At 39.9% G+C, this 15580-nt stretch overlaps 2 protein-coding genes across 2 annotated transcripts in view; one reads left to right on the top strand and one right to left on the bottom strand.

Annotated features, from left to right (window-relative positions):
- Nucleotides 1–15580, bottom strand: part of LOC109831607 (AP2-like ethylene-responsive transcription factor At2g41710) — a 30906-nt gene that overhangs the window by 2315 nt on the left and 13011 nt on the right. The window contains exons 2-6 of the mRNA XM_020398964.1: nt 13894–13976; nt 13652–13660; nt 13462–13550; nt 11787–11860; nt 11655–11705 (exon numbers count right to left, since the gene is read on the bottom strand). Of these exons, the coding sequence (XP_020254553.1) occupies nt 11655–11705; nt 11787–11860; nt 13462–13550; nt 13652–13660; nt 13894–13976 (306 nt within the window). The remainder of the gene's footprint in view (nt 1–11654; nt 11706–11786; nt 11861–13461; nt 13551–13651; nt 13661–13893; nt 13977–15580) is intronic.
- LOC109831608 (caffeoyl-CoA O-methyltransferase 5-like) lies at nt 1881–2999 on the top strand. Its single transcript, XM_020398965.1, has 4 exons — nt 1881–1963; nt 2068–2147; nt 2420–2564; nt 2652–2999. Exons 2-4 carry the CDS (start codon nt 2110–2112, stop codon nt 2850–2852), a joined length of 384 nt encoding a protein of 127 aa, XP_020254554.1. The 5' UTR covers nt 1881–1963; nt 2068–2109; the 3' UTR covers nt 2853–2999.

Genomic DNA, 15580 nt, shown 5'->3' with positions numbered 1-15580 from the left:
TGGGGTTTCCCTTTTATAGGGAAACCCTAGCTGAGCTGTCGACAGGCTGTCGACAGCCTGGGAAGTTTGCCAGCAGCGCTCGAGCTCGCCTGTCACGAGCTCGCCTGCTTGGAATCGCCTGCACGAGTTCACCTGACAGATCCTCTCGTGCTCGAGCTCGCCAAATCCAACTCGAACTCGCCTGCGCCGCATCCTCGATTTCGCCTACAAAGGGGGGTCGCCTCGCCTACGTTCGCTGGAGCTCCTCGCCTGCTCGACCTCGCCTAACCTCGTCGAGCTCACCTGCAGCTCACATCTGCTCCAAACTCGCCTGCAAGTCTCCCCCTCGAGCTCGCCTGCTTCAAGGTTTAGATCCACACTCAAACTAACATTACGAAAATCAAGCATGTTAGTTATACCCATACATTATGCATGTACATAAAGTTGGTACCCTATAATCCTCCCTTATTTTGCCCGTTTCCCCCCTAACTACTCCTATACTTAAAGCAAGTAAGCTGCTCAACAACAATTTGGTGGTGATTGAAACGGATGCCTGCCAGTTTCACCTACCCCTGAGGGTCCCCACCTCGCATATAGATAAGAAAATTAAAAGGTTTTTTTTTTCTTTTCTGATATTTAGCCCCTGGATCTATAAAACTTTGAAAGTAAGCCCGACGGCATTGCCATTAGGCCTCAAATCTTATGAATTATTTGGGGCGACTTACATGAACTGGGTATCAAATAGAAACTTCAAAGATTCGAGGGACAACTCCAAATATTAAAGATGTAAGAGACTAATAAAAAAAAAGGCCAACCAAATTAAAAATCCCAATCACACGAATCGCATTCTAACACCCCAAAAGAGAAGAGTGCTGGTGAGTGCGTTCGGTGACCAGAGCTCGGTCAGACTTCGTCAGCACGACGCGCTGTCCGCTCGCGGTAGGTGGGTGGGGTCTCCCTCCGTGGGACCCACGAAAGACCAATGACATCGCACGCTTCCCGCTGTGCTTACCCACCCCCATATCCGTTGCTTTGTGTGAGCGCAATAATGCCGTACAGCATCATTTTTATGTATTTCTTAATAGTTGGAACCATATGGTTAATCAATTCAAAGAAAAGGAAATAGAACATTGGAAACCATTAAAAGTTGATTTCTATCCGTTTCTATTCTTAAAAGTCACCCGTATCATCTAATAATATGGTGACAACTCATTTTATCTCATCCCCTTTCTTATTTTTAAGAATGAACCAAACCCAAGGAAAAAAAACTATTATAAAAAATAGATTTCTTTAAAAATGAGTTTATTTAAAAATGTGTTACATCATCCAATAGTACGGTGACAACTCATCTCATCTCATTAAAATTTGATTTTCATCAATTTCCTCAAAAAAAAAAAAAAAATAATGACAATAATATAATGACAATTCATCTCATCTCATCCCTTTTCTTAGTTTCAAGAATGAACCAAACACAAAAAAAAAGAACCTATTATAGAAAATTTATTTCTTATAATTGATCTCCTTATTTTTTTTAGCCAACCAAACAACCTCAAAACAAGTCATGAAATTTGTTTCTTAAAAAATCACCCACATCATCCAATACTATTGTGACAACTCATCTCATGTCATCTCATCTACTTTCTTACTTTTAAGAGGTGAACCAAACACAATAAAAGAACCAAACTATAGGAAATAAGTTTCATTTTCTTTGATTTCCTTGTTTTTTTTAGCCAACCAAACAGCTATCCAAACATAACCTCAAGTTTATAACGTAATCACGTTAATTGTTTGGGTTCAATTCTCTGAAAAAAAAAATCAGCGCAGCGGCCTATCCAATAGTTTCTGGGTCTCTGTTGTGGAATTTATTTTTCTTTATATCGGAAGACTTTTAAGCTTTCCAATGATCACCGCCAACAACGGAGACCAGGGAAGACATCAAGAGGTTGGGCACAAGAGCCTTCTCCAAAGCGATGCTCTTTATCAGGTAAAGCTCTCATATTTTGGAGGAGGGGGAAAAAAAAATCATGTATCTAATTTATAATCTGTATCATGAGTCGCTGAATTATGACTGTTTGCATCAATTTGCAGTACATTTTGGAGACGAGCGTGTACCCCCGTGAGCCCGAGTGCATGAAGGAGCTCAGGGAGGTCACATCAAAGCACCCATGGTATATATATGGTTAATTAATTGTGCACTGAAATGTAATTATTATTGGGTTAATTTCCATAATTAATTAGCACCATATAAATTAACAAACAGTTCATTCTTTACTCATCTAGTCATTAGACCATCGGGTAATTCTTTGCTTTCAAGTTCTGTACTAATTTGAAAAAGACTCGAATCGATTTTAGTTTCACAAAATATCCAGGTTGCGGATCTATACATCACAGTTATATATATATATATATATAAAGGAATAATTAAATTTTCTCCCCGTAGGAACATCATGACGACGTCGGCCGACGAGGGCCAGTTCTTGAACATGCTGTTGAAGCTCATCAACGCCAAGAACACCATGGAGATCGGCGTCTACACCGGGTACTCTCTGCTCGCGACGGCCCTCGCCATCCCTGACGACGGCAAGGTACGTACTAGATTGATTAGAGTCTGTAGAGACCAAAGTTTTAAAAAATACGTGTATGTGACCGAAGTTTTGTTGATGCGTGTGTAGATATTGGCGATGGATATCAACAGGGAGAACTACGAGCTTGGCCTCCCTGTGATTGAGAAGGCCGGGGTTGCGCACAAGATTGACTTCCGTGAGGGCCCGGCTCTGCCCGTCCTCGACCAAATGATGGAGGACGTAAGAAATTACCTGAATTTTTTTTTGTTGTTGTTGTCATTAGTTAATCATTTCTTAAAACAGATTTGAGTGTTTTTTGTTCTTAAAACTGAACCAATCCTGTACCGTTTAGAAAAGAGAATGTTTGATAAGGTCCAAATAATTAAAATGTCCCTTTCTTTTTAATTAATGATAACAAAAATTAAATGTCACGGCACTAACCAACCACACACAAAAAAAAAAATTCGATTGCTCAGCCAAAATATCACGGGTATTTGCAAAATTGCCCACCGATTCTCTTGCATTGATTTTTTCTACCCCTTCCACTTAACAAATTTAGTTTTTAAATGGAAAATTGCTGCAAACCTGTTGGAAATTATTGGGAACTTTGGCATTACCTTGTTTAAAAAGCAATATTATTCTTAGGTTGGGGTGGTGGAAAAACTCAAAATGCTAGTTTTGAAAGGGTGCTCGAGCTCAACAAGGCCCTCGCCGCTGACGAACGCATCGAGATCTGCCAGCTGCCCGTTGGCGACGGCATCACCCTCTGCCGCCGTGTCAAGTAATTCGGATTCGGATTCGGATTCCGATACAGAGAGAAGGATCTGTTTGTCCTGCTTACTTTGGTCTTTCTTTTTAAAAGCAAAATTAAGCAATGTGTTTGATTCGTACTTATGTAAGAAATGTGATTGGCGCAATGTCTCTACGTTGGATGATGATCAACTGATATTGTTGGAGGCTAAACTTAATTTTGTGAACATGTGTATGGGTTCCTCATTTATAACAGTGTTTGTCGTAAAATGAGATCCCAAAATTTGTATTAATTGAATTGTTTATTACAAATCGAAATCATTTTTACACAGAAGCAGAGAGAATTGATTCGATCTCTCTTTGTTTAACGTGGGTTCTTTGGGGCGATAGGATGCTTCCCTCGATGCTCGTGTCGAGTTTGCTTCCCTTTGACGATTCGAACGAGGTTGCGGACAAACTTCAGCGCGTGGTAAAAGTTTGGTTGGAAGAGTTTGAAGGTCAAACAAGTGCTTGATTGCTTGTAGGCCAAGTATGGCGAGATCTCAAAGTTCGGTCCTCTTCTCCTGAGGATTCGAACAAGACTGCCAATAAGCTTCGTCGCGTGGTAGAAGCTTTATCTGAGTTTGAATACCCGAGCTAGAATATTTGAGAGCCGAGTGCACAAGATGCTAGGTTCGTCTCTTTGTCTTCGTACCTTTCCTCTCTTTTCTGTCCCCCTTTTCTTGTAGCAATCAGTGGCTTTTTATAAAGGAGAATGCCCAATAACCACCCCCTCAAAACGTGGAAAGTGGGCACAACCACTTCCACAATTCATGCTTTAGTGGCTGACTTAGTCAAACAATTCAGGCGAACCTGACGTTCAGGCGAGCTTGATAATTCAGGTGAGCTTGACCATTCAGACGAACTTGGCAAGACTCAGGCGAGCTTGGCGAGATTCATGCGAGCTTCACCATTCAGGAGAGTTTGGTGAGCTTCATGTGAGCTTCACTCTTGTAGGCGAGGTTGGAGCATGCAGGCGAACCTCGTAGGCGAAGCTATCAGGCGACCTTAGCGAGTTTTAGGCGAGCTTCACTCCTGTGGGCGAGGTTGGGGCATGCAGGCGAAACTATCAGACGAGCTTCAATCAATTTAGGTGAGCTTCAAGCGTTCAGACGAACTTGGCTCATGCATGCGAGGTTCGTACGTTAAGCGTTTAGGCGAGCTTAACTTCGTTCAGGCGAAGCTCAATGTTTAGGCGAACTTGGCCTTGTTCATAGAGTCAAGTATTCAGGCGAACTTGGCTTTGCTTATTTGATTCAGACGAAGACGAAGTCACACAATCAGGCGGACTTGCTTTAAATGCTCAGGCAAACAAGTAGACATAGCTTGGTTCAGGCGAACCCTAGTCTTGCAAGCGAAGTTCAGACGTCGAGGAACATAACTTGCTGCGAAAAACAGGTCATTACTTTCAAAATGTAAGTCGGAATTAGACCAATTATATATAAAAATCAACTATCTCGACGAGACAGGGCCGACGAAACCCACCGAAGTTCAGTTTTGCACTATCCGTTTCGCCAAATTCCCTCCGGTTTGAGAGATATCAGCGTTCTTGTCCGTTTTTTACTGTTTTGGTAATGTTCTTGCAGGCAAACTTCTGAATTTCTCTGTTAGGGGTAAAGGTAATTTTATTTACCTACAAATTCCCCTACAAAGTTTTCAGACTCAAATTGGGTTACACGGGGTCTGAAAGATTTTGAATATTAAGACCTGCAAAATGATCACCATTCAGATGAGACGGGGGAGCCTTCCAGTGAACTTGGTCATTCTAGCGAAGTTGAACTCTTCAGACGTAGCTCATGATCGTCACCTAAGATTTTTAGCAAATCATCAGCTATCAACGAACTTGATTTGTCTTTACCAATTGTCGTTTGAGTTGGACTAACCATGTTTTTACCCTTAACATGGTAAGTTATCGAGGAATTTTCCTTAGGCTCAATGCTAAGATTTCTACTCTATTTTTAGTCGTTCAAGGCATTGGATTAAGTGTTTGAATATGAGTACAACGGTTAAGTTGTAATCGAGTTTGGTTGTGTCGTTCGTTATAACAACCCAACCTGATGTTTTGAAAGCGAGGCTCATCGCATGGTAGACCTACTGGGGTGTGATAATATCGTTGATAAATAGTGACTCATCGCTTGGTAGGTCACTATTTGAAAACAATGGGAAATGTAGGAGCTTATCGCTTAGTAGGCCGCTATCAGTGCATAATGTCATTTGCAGGGATGACGGTGCGAAGGCAATCAAGTCGTTCAGTGACATGGAAGTATAACAATTATGATTGGAGTAGCGCCACATCACATAGTAGGTCACTATCAATGGACAACGTCATTTGCAGGAATGACGGTGTGGGAATGATCAAGTCGTTCTGTGACATGAGAGTATAACTATGATCGGAATAACGGCTCATCACATGGTAGGCCAAAATCAATGAACAACATTATTTGCAGGAATGACGGTGTGAAAATGATCATGACGTTCAGTGATATGGGAGCATAACGACTATGATCGGAATAGAAACACATCACATGATAGGCCAATATCATGAACAACGTCATTTGTAGGAATGACGGTGTGGAAATGACCAAGTCATTTAGTGATAAGAGAGTATAACGACTATGACCAAAATAGCGGCATATCGCATGGTAGGTCACTATCTTCGATCGCTCTAAGGAGGTGAACATTCGGAAAAGATCAGAGAGCAAATCATCGCATGGTAGGTCACTATCCTGATTGAGTGATAAGTAGGGACTCATCGCATGGTATACTACTACTCAGAATATTTTTGATTGATATCAAAGAGTTGACTATTAGAGATAATCATCACCATGATAGTATTTTGTGAACCCGTCATCTTATTGAAAAGATTTGGCAGGAGAATTGGCTATCAGAGGTAATCATTAACTTGATAGTATTTTGTGGTCCTGATATCCTATTGAAGAAGAGTGGTGGGCGAATTTAGAAGAAATCAAGTCGTTCGGTAATATGAGAGTATAACGACTATGATTGAAATAGTGGTACGTCGCATGGTAGGTCACTATCTTCGACCATTCGGAAGGGGTCAAATAGTGAATCATCGCATGGTAGATCACTATCTTGATCGAATGACAAGAGTTTATCTCATGGTAGAACACTACTTGACAAAATATTTTCAGTAGGGAACCAAGATTTGACTATCAGAGGTCGTGGACCTGTCATCCTAATAACGAGGATTGGTGAGGGAATTTGGAGGAAACTAACTATCAGAGCTAATTATTAACGTGATAGTTTTACGGTAAGGGGTCAGATGCTCAAGTCTGACTTCGAACTCACCTTGGAGCTGATTGACGACGAGCTTCGGGTCGTCATGACTCCGTCAGAGAAAAGAATCGAGGTAGTACAAGGTTTTGCGGAGAAACCGAGACTATCCCCACTCCAGTGATAATCAGGATTGAAGGATAACGACCCTGCATCCAATAAAGCTTGGATCTTATCCTTCAGGATGTAGCATTTAGAGGTGGGATGATGAACTATTCTGTCGTACGCAAAGTAGTTGGGATTATCTGTTCTCGACATCTCCTCAGGTCGCATTGATTCTGGGAGCTTGATCTTTTTTCCTTGATCAAGGATTTGAGGAGTGTGACGACTTGCTCATCTTTGAAGTCGTACTTCTGCTGAAGCGACCATCTAAAGAACTATCTTTTTGCTTCGAAGAAGATTTAGGGGAGGAAATGGTTTCCACTACCAAAGTATCCTTCCCCTTTGATGATTTCTAAGGGGTGAAGTTGTTCTGGTTATCCCCTTTTTAGGATTCATATGGCTCTTCAGCATCTATACGCTTGATCATACTTTCAACTTGTTCTCCTTGACGGATTAAGTCTTTCCATAAGCGAGCTTCAACAGCGTCCATATTGGACAGTATGTCGATGGAGAGATTGTTTAAGCACATCTCAATGAGAGTGACCTCGGAAACCTGATCACGGTAATGCAGTGATTGGTTCCTGAATCTCTTGATAAAGTTTCTTACAAACCCCGTCTTCTTCTGCTTTTCTGCTAGCAGGGTGATCATGTATACTTCTGTGTCATCGTCGAAGAATCTAGCCATGAAGAGCATTTTCATATCCTTCTAGCAAGTGATGGTCTGATACAGGCTCCAATTTGCGGAACCATTCAAAAACGACCCCTTTGAGGGTACTAATGAAAAGTCGAGTCATAATGGGATCGTTTCTCACTATGTGTCCAGTTTGCGCCTGGAAGTAGTAAATATATTGGGTAGGAGGACTCTTGCCATCGAACTGTAGGAGGTTGAGTGGCTTAAATTTCGAAGGATAAGGGACGTAGTCCCATTCGGCAGGATATGGTCTGACGACCCCCAGCTCGTTCATATTTTTCTTGAGTTTTAAGACATCGAGTTGGCCTTTTGGAACTCGTCAATATCTTATCTTATAGATTATACCAAAATACGATGTCCCTTATGAAGATTCAGATGTCGAATCAGAGAGCGACTGTGGATTCCCTTCTCCTTTCGTTGTTTGTGGAGGAGTAGGTTCCCGCTCTTTGCTCTTGGTTGAGGACTTCGGGGGAGCCCGCGATGTTCTCTTCTTTTTCTTCTTCTTTTTGTTCAGAAGTTTCTCGAACATCTCCTTCATAGCGTTAATTATTGCCTGCTACATGACAATTACAGTTTGGTACTCTTCCAGCTTTCTGGCTATATCATCAGGAATTTCAACCATGTGTACCTTTGCATGCCCGCTTTGCATTGAGCTTGAGGCCTGAGACGTTGCTACCGCCGAGCAATTATCATCCTCGTCATCAAAAACGGAGGCTAACCGCCTGTAAACAAGCGGTATAACAACCCCCTCTTTGGTCCGAGTGTGCTGGTAGACATCTTCATGCTCGATGGGGAGGCTTTTCAGTCCTGGTAAAAATTTAGCATCCGAAGAGTCTTGAGTTCTTCGCCTTGGACTTCTTTGTCATGCTGACAGTCGCAACTAGGAGATCCAAGTCATCAGAAGCTCGTCTCCTCTGACGATTGCGTCTCGTCGAGGAGGTCTTGTTTCTGGTGGTTGCTAAGAGAGCCTCTTGAACACCGAGGATTTCAACGTAGTTTCAGCACACCGGCAGTCCGCGAGCACTGCTGTAATGAGCCTCTCCGCGAGCACTGTTGTAATGAGCCTCTCGCAGTAGCACTGAGGTTCCTCGTGAATAGTGTGTTTGCGCATCAAGCGCTCTCTAAGATCCCCTGTAGATTGATGACAACCCCGGTATCAAAAGGATCAGCTGAGTGCTTATGCGAAGATGGTTCAAGAGAACATTTGAAAGAACACTCGGAAAAATTTCTAAGTGTTGATTTCCAGCGAGTTCGCCTTGACAGGAGTGGTTGCCTAATCTGGCGGGGTTCTTCGGCCTCCTGCTCTTTCAGGCGAGGTTCGCCTGCTTGGCGAACTTTGCAAAGTGCACCTGTCGGGCAAAGTGATGCTTTACCTTTCTAGCGAAGCTCAGCTTGTAGGCGAGGTTCAGTTGGCAGGCGGACCTGGTGAGGTTCGGTTTGCAGGCGGGTTTGAGTTGTTAGGCGATCCTGGTGAGGTTCGCCAGTTGGTCTAAACTCGCCAGATTGACACAGTTCGCTTGACTGAGGAAGTTCGTCTGAATGGTGAACTTCCCCAGTACTGTGAAATTCGCCTAAACTGTAGAGTTCGTCGGAACTGGAAAATTTGTATTGTAGTGCGCCGGACTGGGAACTTCGCGTTTGTTCTCGGCTCTAGCATTATTTTTAGGCCTAAATAGTAATTTAGGCCGTCCTAGGAGATCAGGGCACGTGCTTCGTGACGAACGCGAGCTTGACGCCACCTTTGCTTGGCTCTTCTTGAAAGAGAAGCGCTCATATCGATGTTGAATGTATGATCCATGCCGATACGAATTGTGGTCTCCTCGAGAACAGGAGCTTGCGTGGATTGCTTAACAACCCATCGAGCAACCCTTGGCTTGCATCCTTAGCCTTTTGGTCGGCCTCAAACGACTTGGGAGAGATGAAACCCCCAGCGCTTGCTCGGGTAGAGCTCTCAGGCGCGATAACCTTAGCCGGTTGGGCCTGGGCCACACGCATTAGTTTGCGACATTTGAGGGACGTCTTGCCGTTAGAAGAAGCCGAAGACAAATACTCATCGTACTTCGCTTGATCGAACTCTATGACGAGGGACTCAACAGCCGTCCCTGCAGCAATCTCGCCAAATTACGCCACCACAATTTCATCTGAAAGAATGATATCTCCCACTGTGATCGTCATTCTTCTATTGGTCGTAAAATGATATCTCAAAATTTGTATTAATTGAATTGTTTATTACAAATCGAAATCGCTTTTACACAAAAGCAGAGCGAACTGATTCGATCTCTCTTTATTTAACGTGGGTTCTTTGGGGCGATAGGATGCTTCCCTCGATACTCGTGTCGAGTTTGCTTCCATTTGATGATTCGAACGAGGTTGCGGACAAATTCAGCGTGTGGTAGAAGTTTGGTTAGATGAGTTCGAAGACCGGACAAGTGTTTGATTGTTTGTAGGCCGATTATGCCGAGATCTCAAAGTTCAATCCTCTTCTCATGAGGATTCGAACAAGACTACCAATAAGCTTCGTCGCATGGTAGATGCTTTATCGGAGTTTGAATACCCGAGCTACGATATTTGAGAGCCGAGTACACAAGATGCTAGGTTCGTCTCATTGTCTCCGCACCTTTCCTCTCTTTTCTGTGCCCATCCCCCCTCTTGTAGCCATCAATGGCTATATATAGAGGAAAATGACCAGTAACCACCCCCTCAAAATGTGGAAAGTGGGCACAACCACTTCCACAATTCATGCTTTAGTGGATGACTTGGTCAAACAATTCAGACGAACCAGATGTTCAGGCGAGCTTGACCATTCAGGCGAGTTTGGCGAGCTTCACTCCTGTAGGCGAGGTTAGAGCATACAGACAAACCTTGTCGGCGAAGCTATCAGGCGAGTTTCAATCAATTCAGGCGAGCTTGGCGAGCATCAGACGAGCTTGACCATTCAGGCGAGCTTCACTCCTGTAGACGAGGTTGGAGCATGCAGGCGAACCTCGTAGGCGAAGCTATCAGGTGAGCTTCAGTCAATTCAGGCGAGCTTCAGTCAATCAGGCGAGCTTTGACTCATGCAGGCTAGGTTCGTAAGTTAGGCGTTCAGGTGAGCTTAACTTCGTTCAGGTGAAGCTCAATGTTTAGACTAACTTGGCCTTGTCCGTAGAGTCAAGTATTTAGACGAACTTGGCTTTGCTTATTTGATTCAAGCAAAGTCACACTATCAGGTGGACTTACCTTGAATGTTCAGGCAAACAAGTAGATATGGCTTCGTTCAGGCGAACCCTAGTCTTGCAGGCGAAGTTCAGGATTCGAGGAACATAGCTTGCTGCGAAGAACGGGTCATGACTTTCAAACCGTAAGTCAGAATTAGACGAATTATATATAAATATCGACTATCTCGATGAGACGGGGCCGACTAAAACCCACCAAAGTTCAATTTGCTGTCGTCCGTTTCGCCAAATTCCTTCCGGTTTGAGAGATATCAGCGTTTTTGTCCGTTTTTACTATTTTTGGTAATGTTCTTGCAGGCGAACTTCTAAATTTCTCTGTTAGGGATAAAGGCAATTTTATTTGCTTACAGAGTTACAATCCATTTTATACACAGTATAAACTATATAGTGACATTTTTAAAAAGTTATATGTAATTTCATTAAAAAAAAAAATTTACACTTATTATAATCATGTCAATAAAATTTTAAAGATTGGCTGAATTATCTTATAATGTATAAAAGTTTTGTTCTGATTAATCTAAATTATTATATCCTCGAGAAACTAATTTTTTTTGAAAATAAATAAAATAAATTTTATTTTATTTAGATCCACTAATGCTCAATAAAACTATTATATGAGTTTTAATCTCATTTTTTCCTTTTATTAAAATGAAGGACACAATAACAACTTTTTAGATGCATAAAATATATACATACTATCTAAAAAAATCTTATTACTTTGATCATGTGTATTATACACACGCATTTTTAATAATAATCTTGTAAATACATATTAAATGATCACAAAATAATTAACATGTATGATTCATGTAGAAATTCAACGTTACCTACATGTTCTAATGTCATTTGTGCATGCATTTACACGAGCCAATATACAAGCATGTCTTAATAGAAATGATTGATGTGAATGAAGCACGCAACTGATTGACCAAGTTTATCGATATAAATAGGAAGATAGGAATAAACATGTCAGCTCAAATGAAAAGGGAAAATTATGCAATTCTGATGAGAAAATTATACCTAGCAACTCCACGGCATTTAGGAAAACCTCTTGAAAAAGCACTGCTTTTTCTGCAAATTCTAATATATGTCAGAGTCTATAAAGCTATGAATTGAATACCCATATTGACAATAGAGACTAGAGAGGCATGCCTTCTAAGAGACACAAGATAATCCTCCTTTGAAATCATTTGCATCTCTTCAAGGTCTCTGGTGTAATCGCTGACCTACAGGAAAAGAAATATAACAATGTGTGTATCTCAATCAAGTTCTGTCTGGACACATTTATATAACAAGAAGTATTAATCAGGAGAATAATACCCTTAAGAAAATAAACTTTACTCAGAAAAATAACTTCCATGTATAACACAGTACATTGAGTTCAGTGACATATTTTGTGCTGTTCAAGCACACATTTGAAAGGGAAAACAAAATATAAATTCTCAGTCCATTCTGGACCATAAACAACAACAACAAAGCCTTATTCTAAATTTTTGGGAATGACTACATGAATCCTACAGTTTCCACTGTTCTGTTGAGGGCTACTTCCTCCGTTGAGTTAATCATTTATCATATCCTATTAACTTAGTGGAGGAGATAACCCTCAATAGAAATGAGTGGAAGAGTAGCAGTCACGTAGCTGCCCCAAAAAATTTGGCGTAAAAGCTTTCGTGTTGCTATTGTTGTTGGTGTTTATGAACATGATCGGACAAGAATTTGTTTTCTACTTTCCCTTCCAAATATTTTGTTCAAAGTATAGAATGTCCGCCATTCTTAGTCATAGGAAGAAGTATGCATCTGAAAAACTATATTTGAAAGTGGATAGTTGAATACGTATTTGGGAAAAATTGGAGAGAGTTTCCTCTAACCGTAAAAATTATGATGGCTCCCATATTACACTTATAACTCAATATTAAAAATGTCAATATCAATTTTCATACCAGGATGAAAATAAATCGATATGCTAACACTCTTATGGTCCACCAAGACCACCCAAATGCATCCACCTTGGAATACAGGCATACAGCATAGTCAATCAAGAAGAGAGGTTCTTTCTTGAAAAACCACTCATACAAGGAAGAAAATAAATTTATGTGCTAACACACTTTAGGTCAACTGAAACCACCCAAAGAATCAACCTTAGGATACGGAGCCAGAAACATAGTCAAGAAAGAAGAGAGATTCTTTGTTGAAGAACCACAGACTTAAGTATTTCTGAATTTACCCTTCCTTCTCATACATGTGGAGAAATTTTGTAAACCTCCGTCTAAAATAATCCTCCAAGAACAGGTGATTTTAGAATAATGTAATGGACTATGAAATGCAAAAGCCATAATGCATGGCTAGGATTCAATTTTGTTAGAAAATTATCCCCATAGCCTTATGTTAAACCTTTGTTCTTGAAGTTCTAGTAATTTAAAAGTTGTGAATTATCATAGAACACAAGTGATAGTATGAAAGCTACTTATCAAAATAATCTACAGTAATGCACTGATGCTAGTCTGACTTCCACGGTAAAAGAAAAGAACTCATAGAACACAAAACAATCTCGATTATCTGGTCCAACAGTAGATAAATGAATGTCCATAACTTCCGCTAGAAACATGAAATGATTTTTGGTTGTATCAGGAAGTAGGGCTAAAATATTCCAACTACACAGAGCTTGCAAATTAATTTCCTCTCAGATTGAAGCAGTTCAACATTTAAAGTTAAAACTGGTGTGATGTATAATTCAGAGTCGATACTTTTAAGATGTATTTAGGGACCAAGAATTTTAGATCATAAATCAATAACTACAAAGAAAGACGTATGTGCACATATATCTTACAGGAAAATTAATGAGAGTTCCTGCGCCCCAATATTTCAGAGCAGCAAGATCATATGCTCTAGCAGCAGCCTCCTCATCATCATATGCACCTAAATCATATTATGATGAGATATCAATATATACATAAGATCTAAAAGGAAAAAGGAAAGAAGCAGATAAAATATTGCATTGGTGGAAGCTAACAGCATACCTAAGTATACTGGATAGAACCACAAGCCGATGAGGTTAATGCAAGAGACAGAACAGAATGTCAGAGATCAAGAAGATCAAAATTAAGAACTACATATAGTAAAAGATTTGAATCTAGGTTGAAGTTCGGACTAATATGGCCAAAAAAGCATTGTTGCAAACTTACCCTGGTAAGAAAAAAGATCTAGTGCATAATCCTAAGATCATTCTTGTGTGCCACAGATTACGGATAAGGAAATGTACCTTGTTTTCCTTTCTTATTTTGGTTTTGGTTCCATGTACTTTTATCCCAAAGGTGAGCTTCATACCTTCCCGTCCATCTGTGCCTATAATCAAACATCACAACAAATTTAACAGGTGAACTGACATATTTGGAAAGAAAAAAACGGTTATCAGATTTAAGGATTATGAAAGAAAAAAATGTTTAATAATCTACTTTGATGTGTGGCAAGGGATCAGGGTGGAGGGAAGAAACAAAACAAAAGAAACCATCAGTGGTTATCAGGTATACTTAGTCAAATGAATCACAAGGTATCCTGATACCTCTAATCAAAATGGTTATTAAATCTAAGGATTACAGAAATATGTATAGTTTTTTCCTTTTCTTTTCTTTTTTTTTTGTGTGTGTAGGGTGGGAAGAAAAGGAAAAAAAAGAGAATTTAAGTTGGTTATGAGCTAGAATTAAGGAAATAATCAGGAGATAGTACAAACCATCAGAAAAAAAAACTTTGCAATTTAAACATAAGATATAGTATACTATTAGAACAGTATATGCAAAAAACAAGGTGAATCCAAAACAATAAAAACTGGTTTATACCCATGCGAAGCATGGACTTAGTATTACAATGTTGTTGTAACAATTATATTGAAATATGAATGGACAAATGTTTTTTTCACTCTAAAGTTATAATAGAAATAAATCAGGAGATAACCCGATACTTCTAACTAAAATGCTTATTAAAATCTAAGGATTACAAAAGTTTCCATTCTCGCGCGCGCGTGTTTTCTTTTTTTCACCACCTTTTTTTGGCGGTTTTCCAAGGGGGAGGGGGGTAGTATGGGGAGTATATGTTAGTTGGTATTAGCTAGAATTAGACAACTTAATAAGGCGATAACATAAATCTTCAGAAAAAAACTTGGAAGTCAAACATAATATATGGTACACTATTAGAATCAATGTTTTAAAAAGCTTTTTTGAAACTCGCTGCACAACTTTTTGAAGGGTGAACACTTCGAAATTCAAGATAGAAGCTATTTTTCCCTTGAAGATTACGCCTCATCGCTTAAAGCATAACTGAAGAAGCGCTTCATCTTTTGAGGCGTATGCTTTAGACAAGGTAGGATAATATAAAAGAATTTTGACTATCATTAAAAATGTCATATGTATCTTTAGTATGACTATGTGAGTGCAAATAAGATAAATAAGTTATGCATGTCGATTAATTTATTATGATTTGCATCTATACTACACACATTTAATTCTTAGTTACTAATCAGGATATTAATGTATCTATTTGTAAATTATTATACCACTATACATTATATCTTCATACTTTTTATTAACTTTAAAATTAAAATACTTGAACTCATATGAGGGATACACCTCATGCTTTGAAGTTTACTCTTCACTTCATTAAAAGGTCTAACGCTTCGCCTTACACTTCCGCTTTTTAAACATCAATTAGAATAGAGCAAACGACAAGGTGAGTCAAAAAAATAATAACAGGAAAGTGTGAGAGTATCAATACAAAGACATGAGTTTTGTGCATAACATTGTGGTAAATTTGGTAAGCTTACAACATAGGTAGTTGCTAATCAACACTGAGTTCACATCTGTAACTACCAAGTCTACAAAAGTACATAGAAAAGAAGAATAATAAGAAGAGATCTCCCCACCAAATCATAAAAACCTTGTACTTTTAACTAATAG

This window comes from Asparagus officinalis, chromosome 2 (genome assembly GCF_001876935.1).
Source record: "Asparagus officinalis chromosome 2, Aspof.V1, whole genome shotgun sequence".
NCBI lineage: Eukaryota > Viridiplantae > Streptophyta > Magnoliopsida > Asparagales > Asparagaceae > Asparagus > Asparagus officinalis.
Note: the sequence above shows the minus strand (reverse complement) of the source record. Positions and strands in the feature narration are given on the sequence as shown.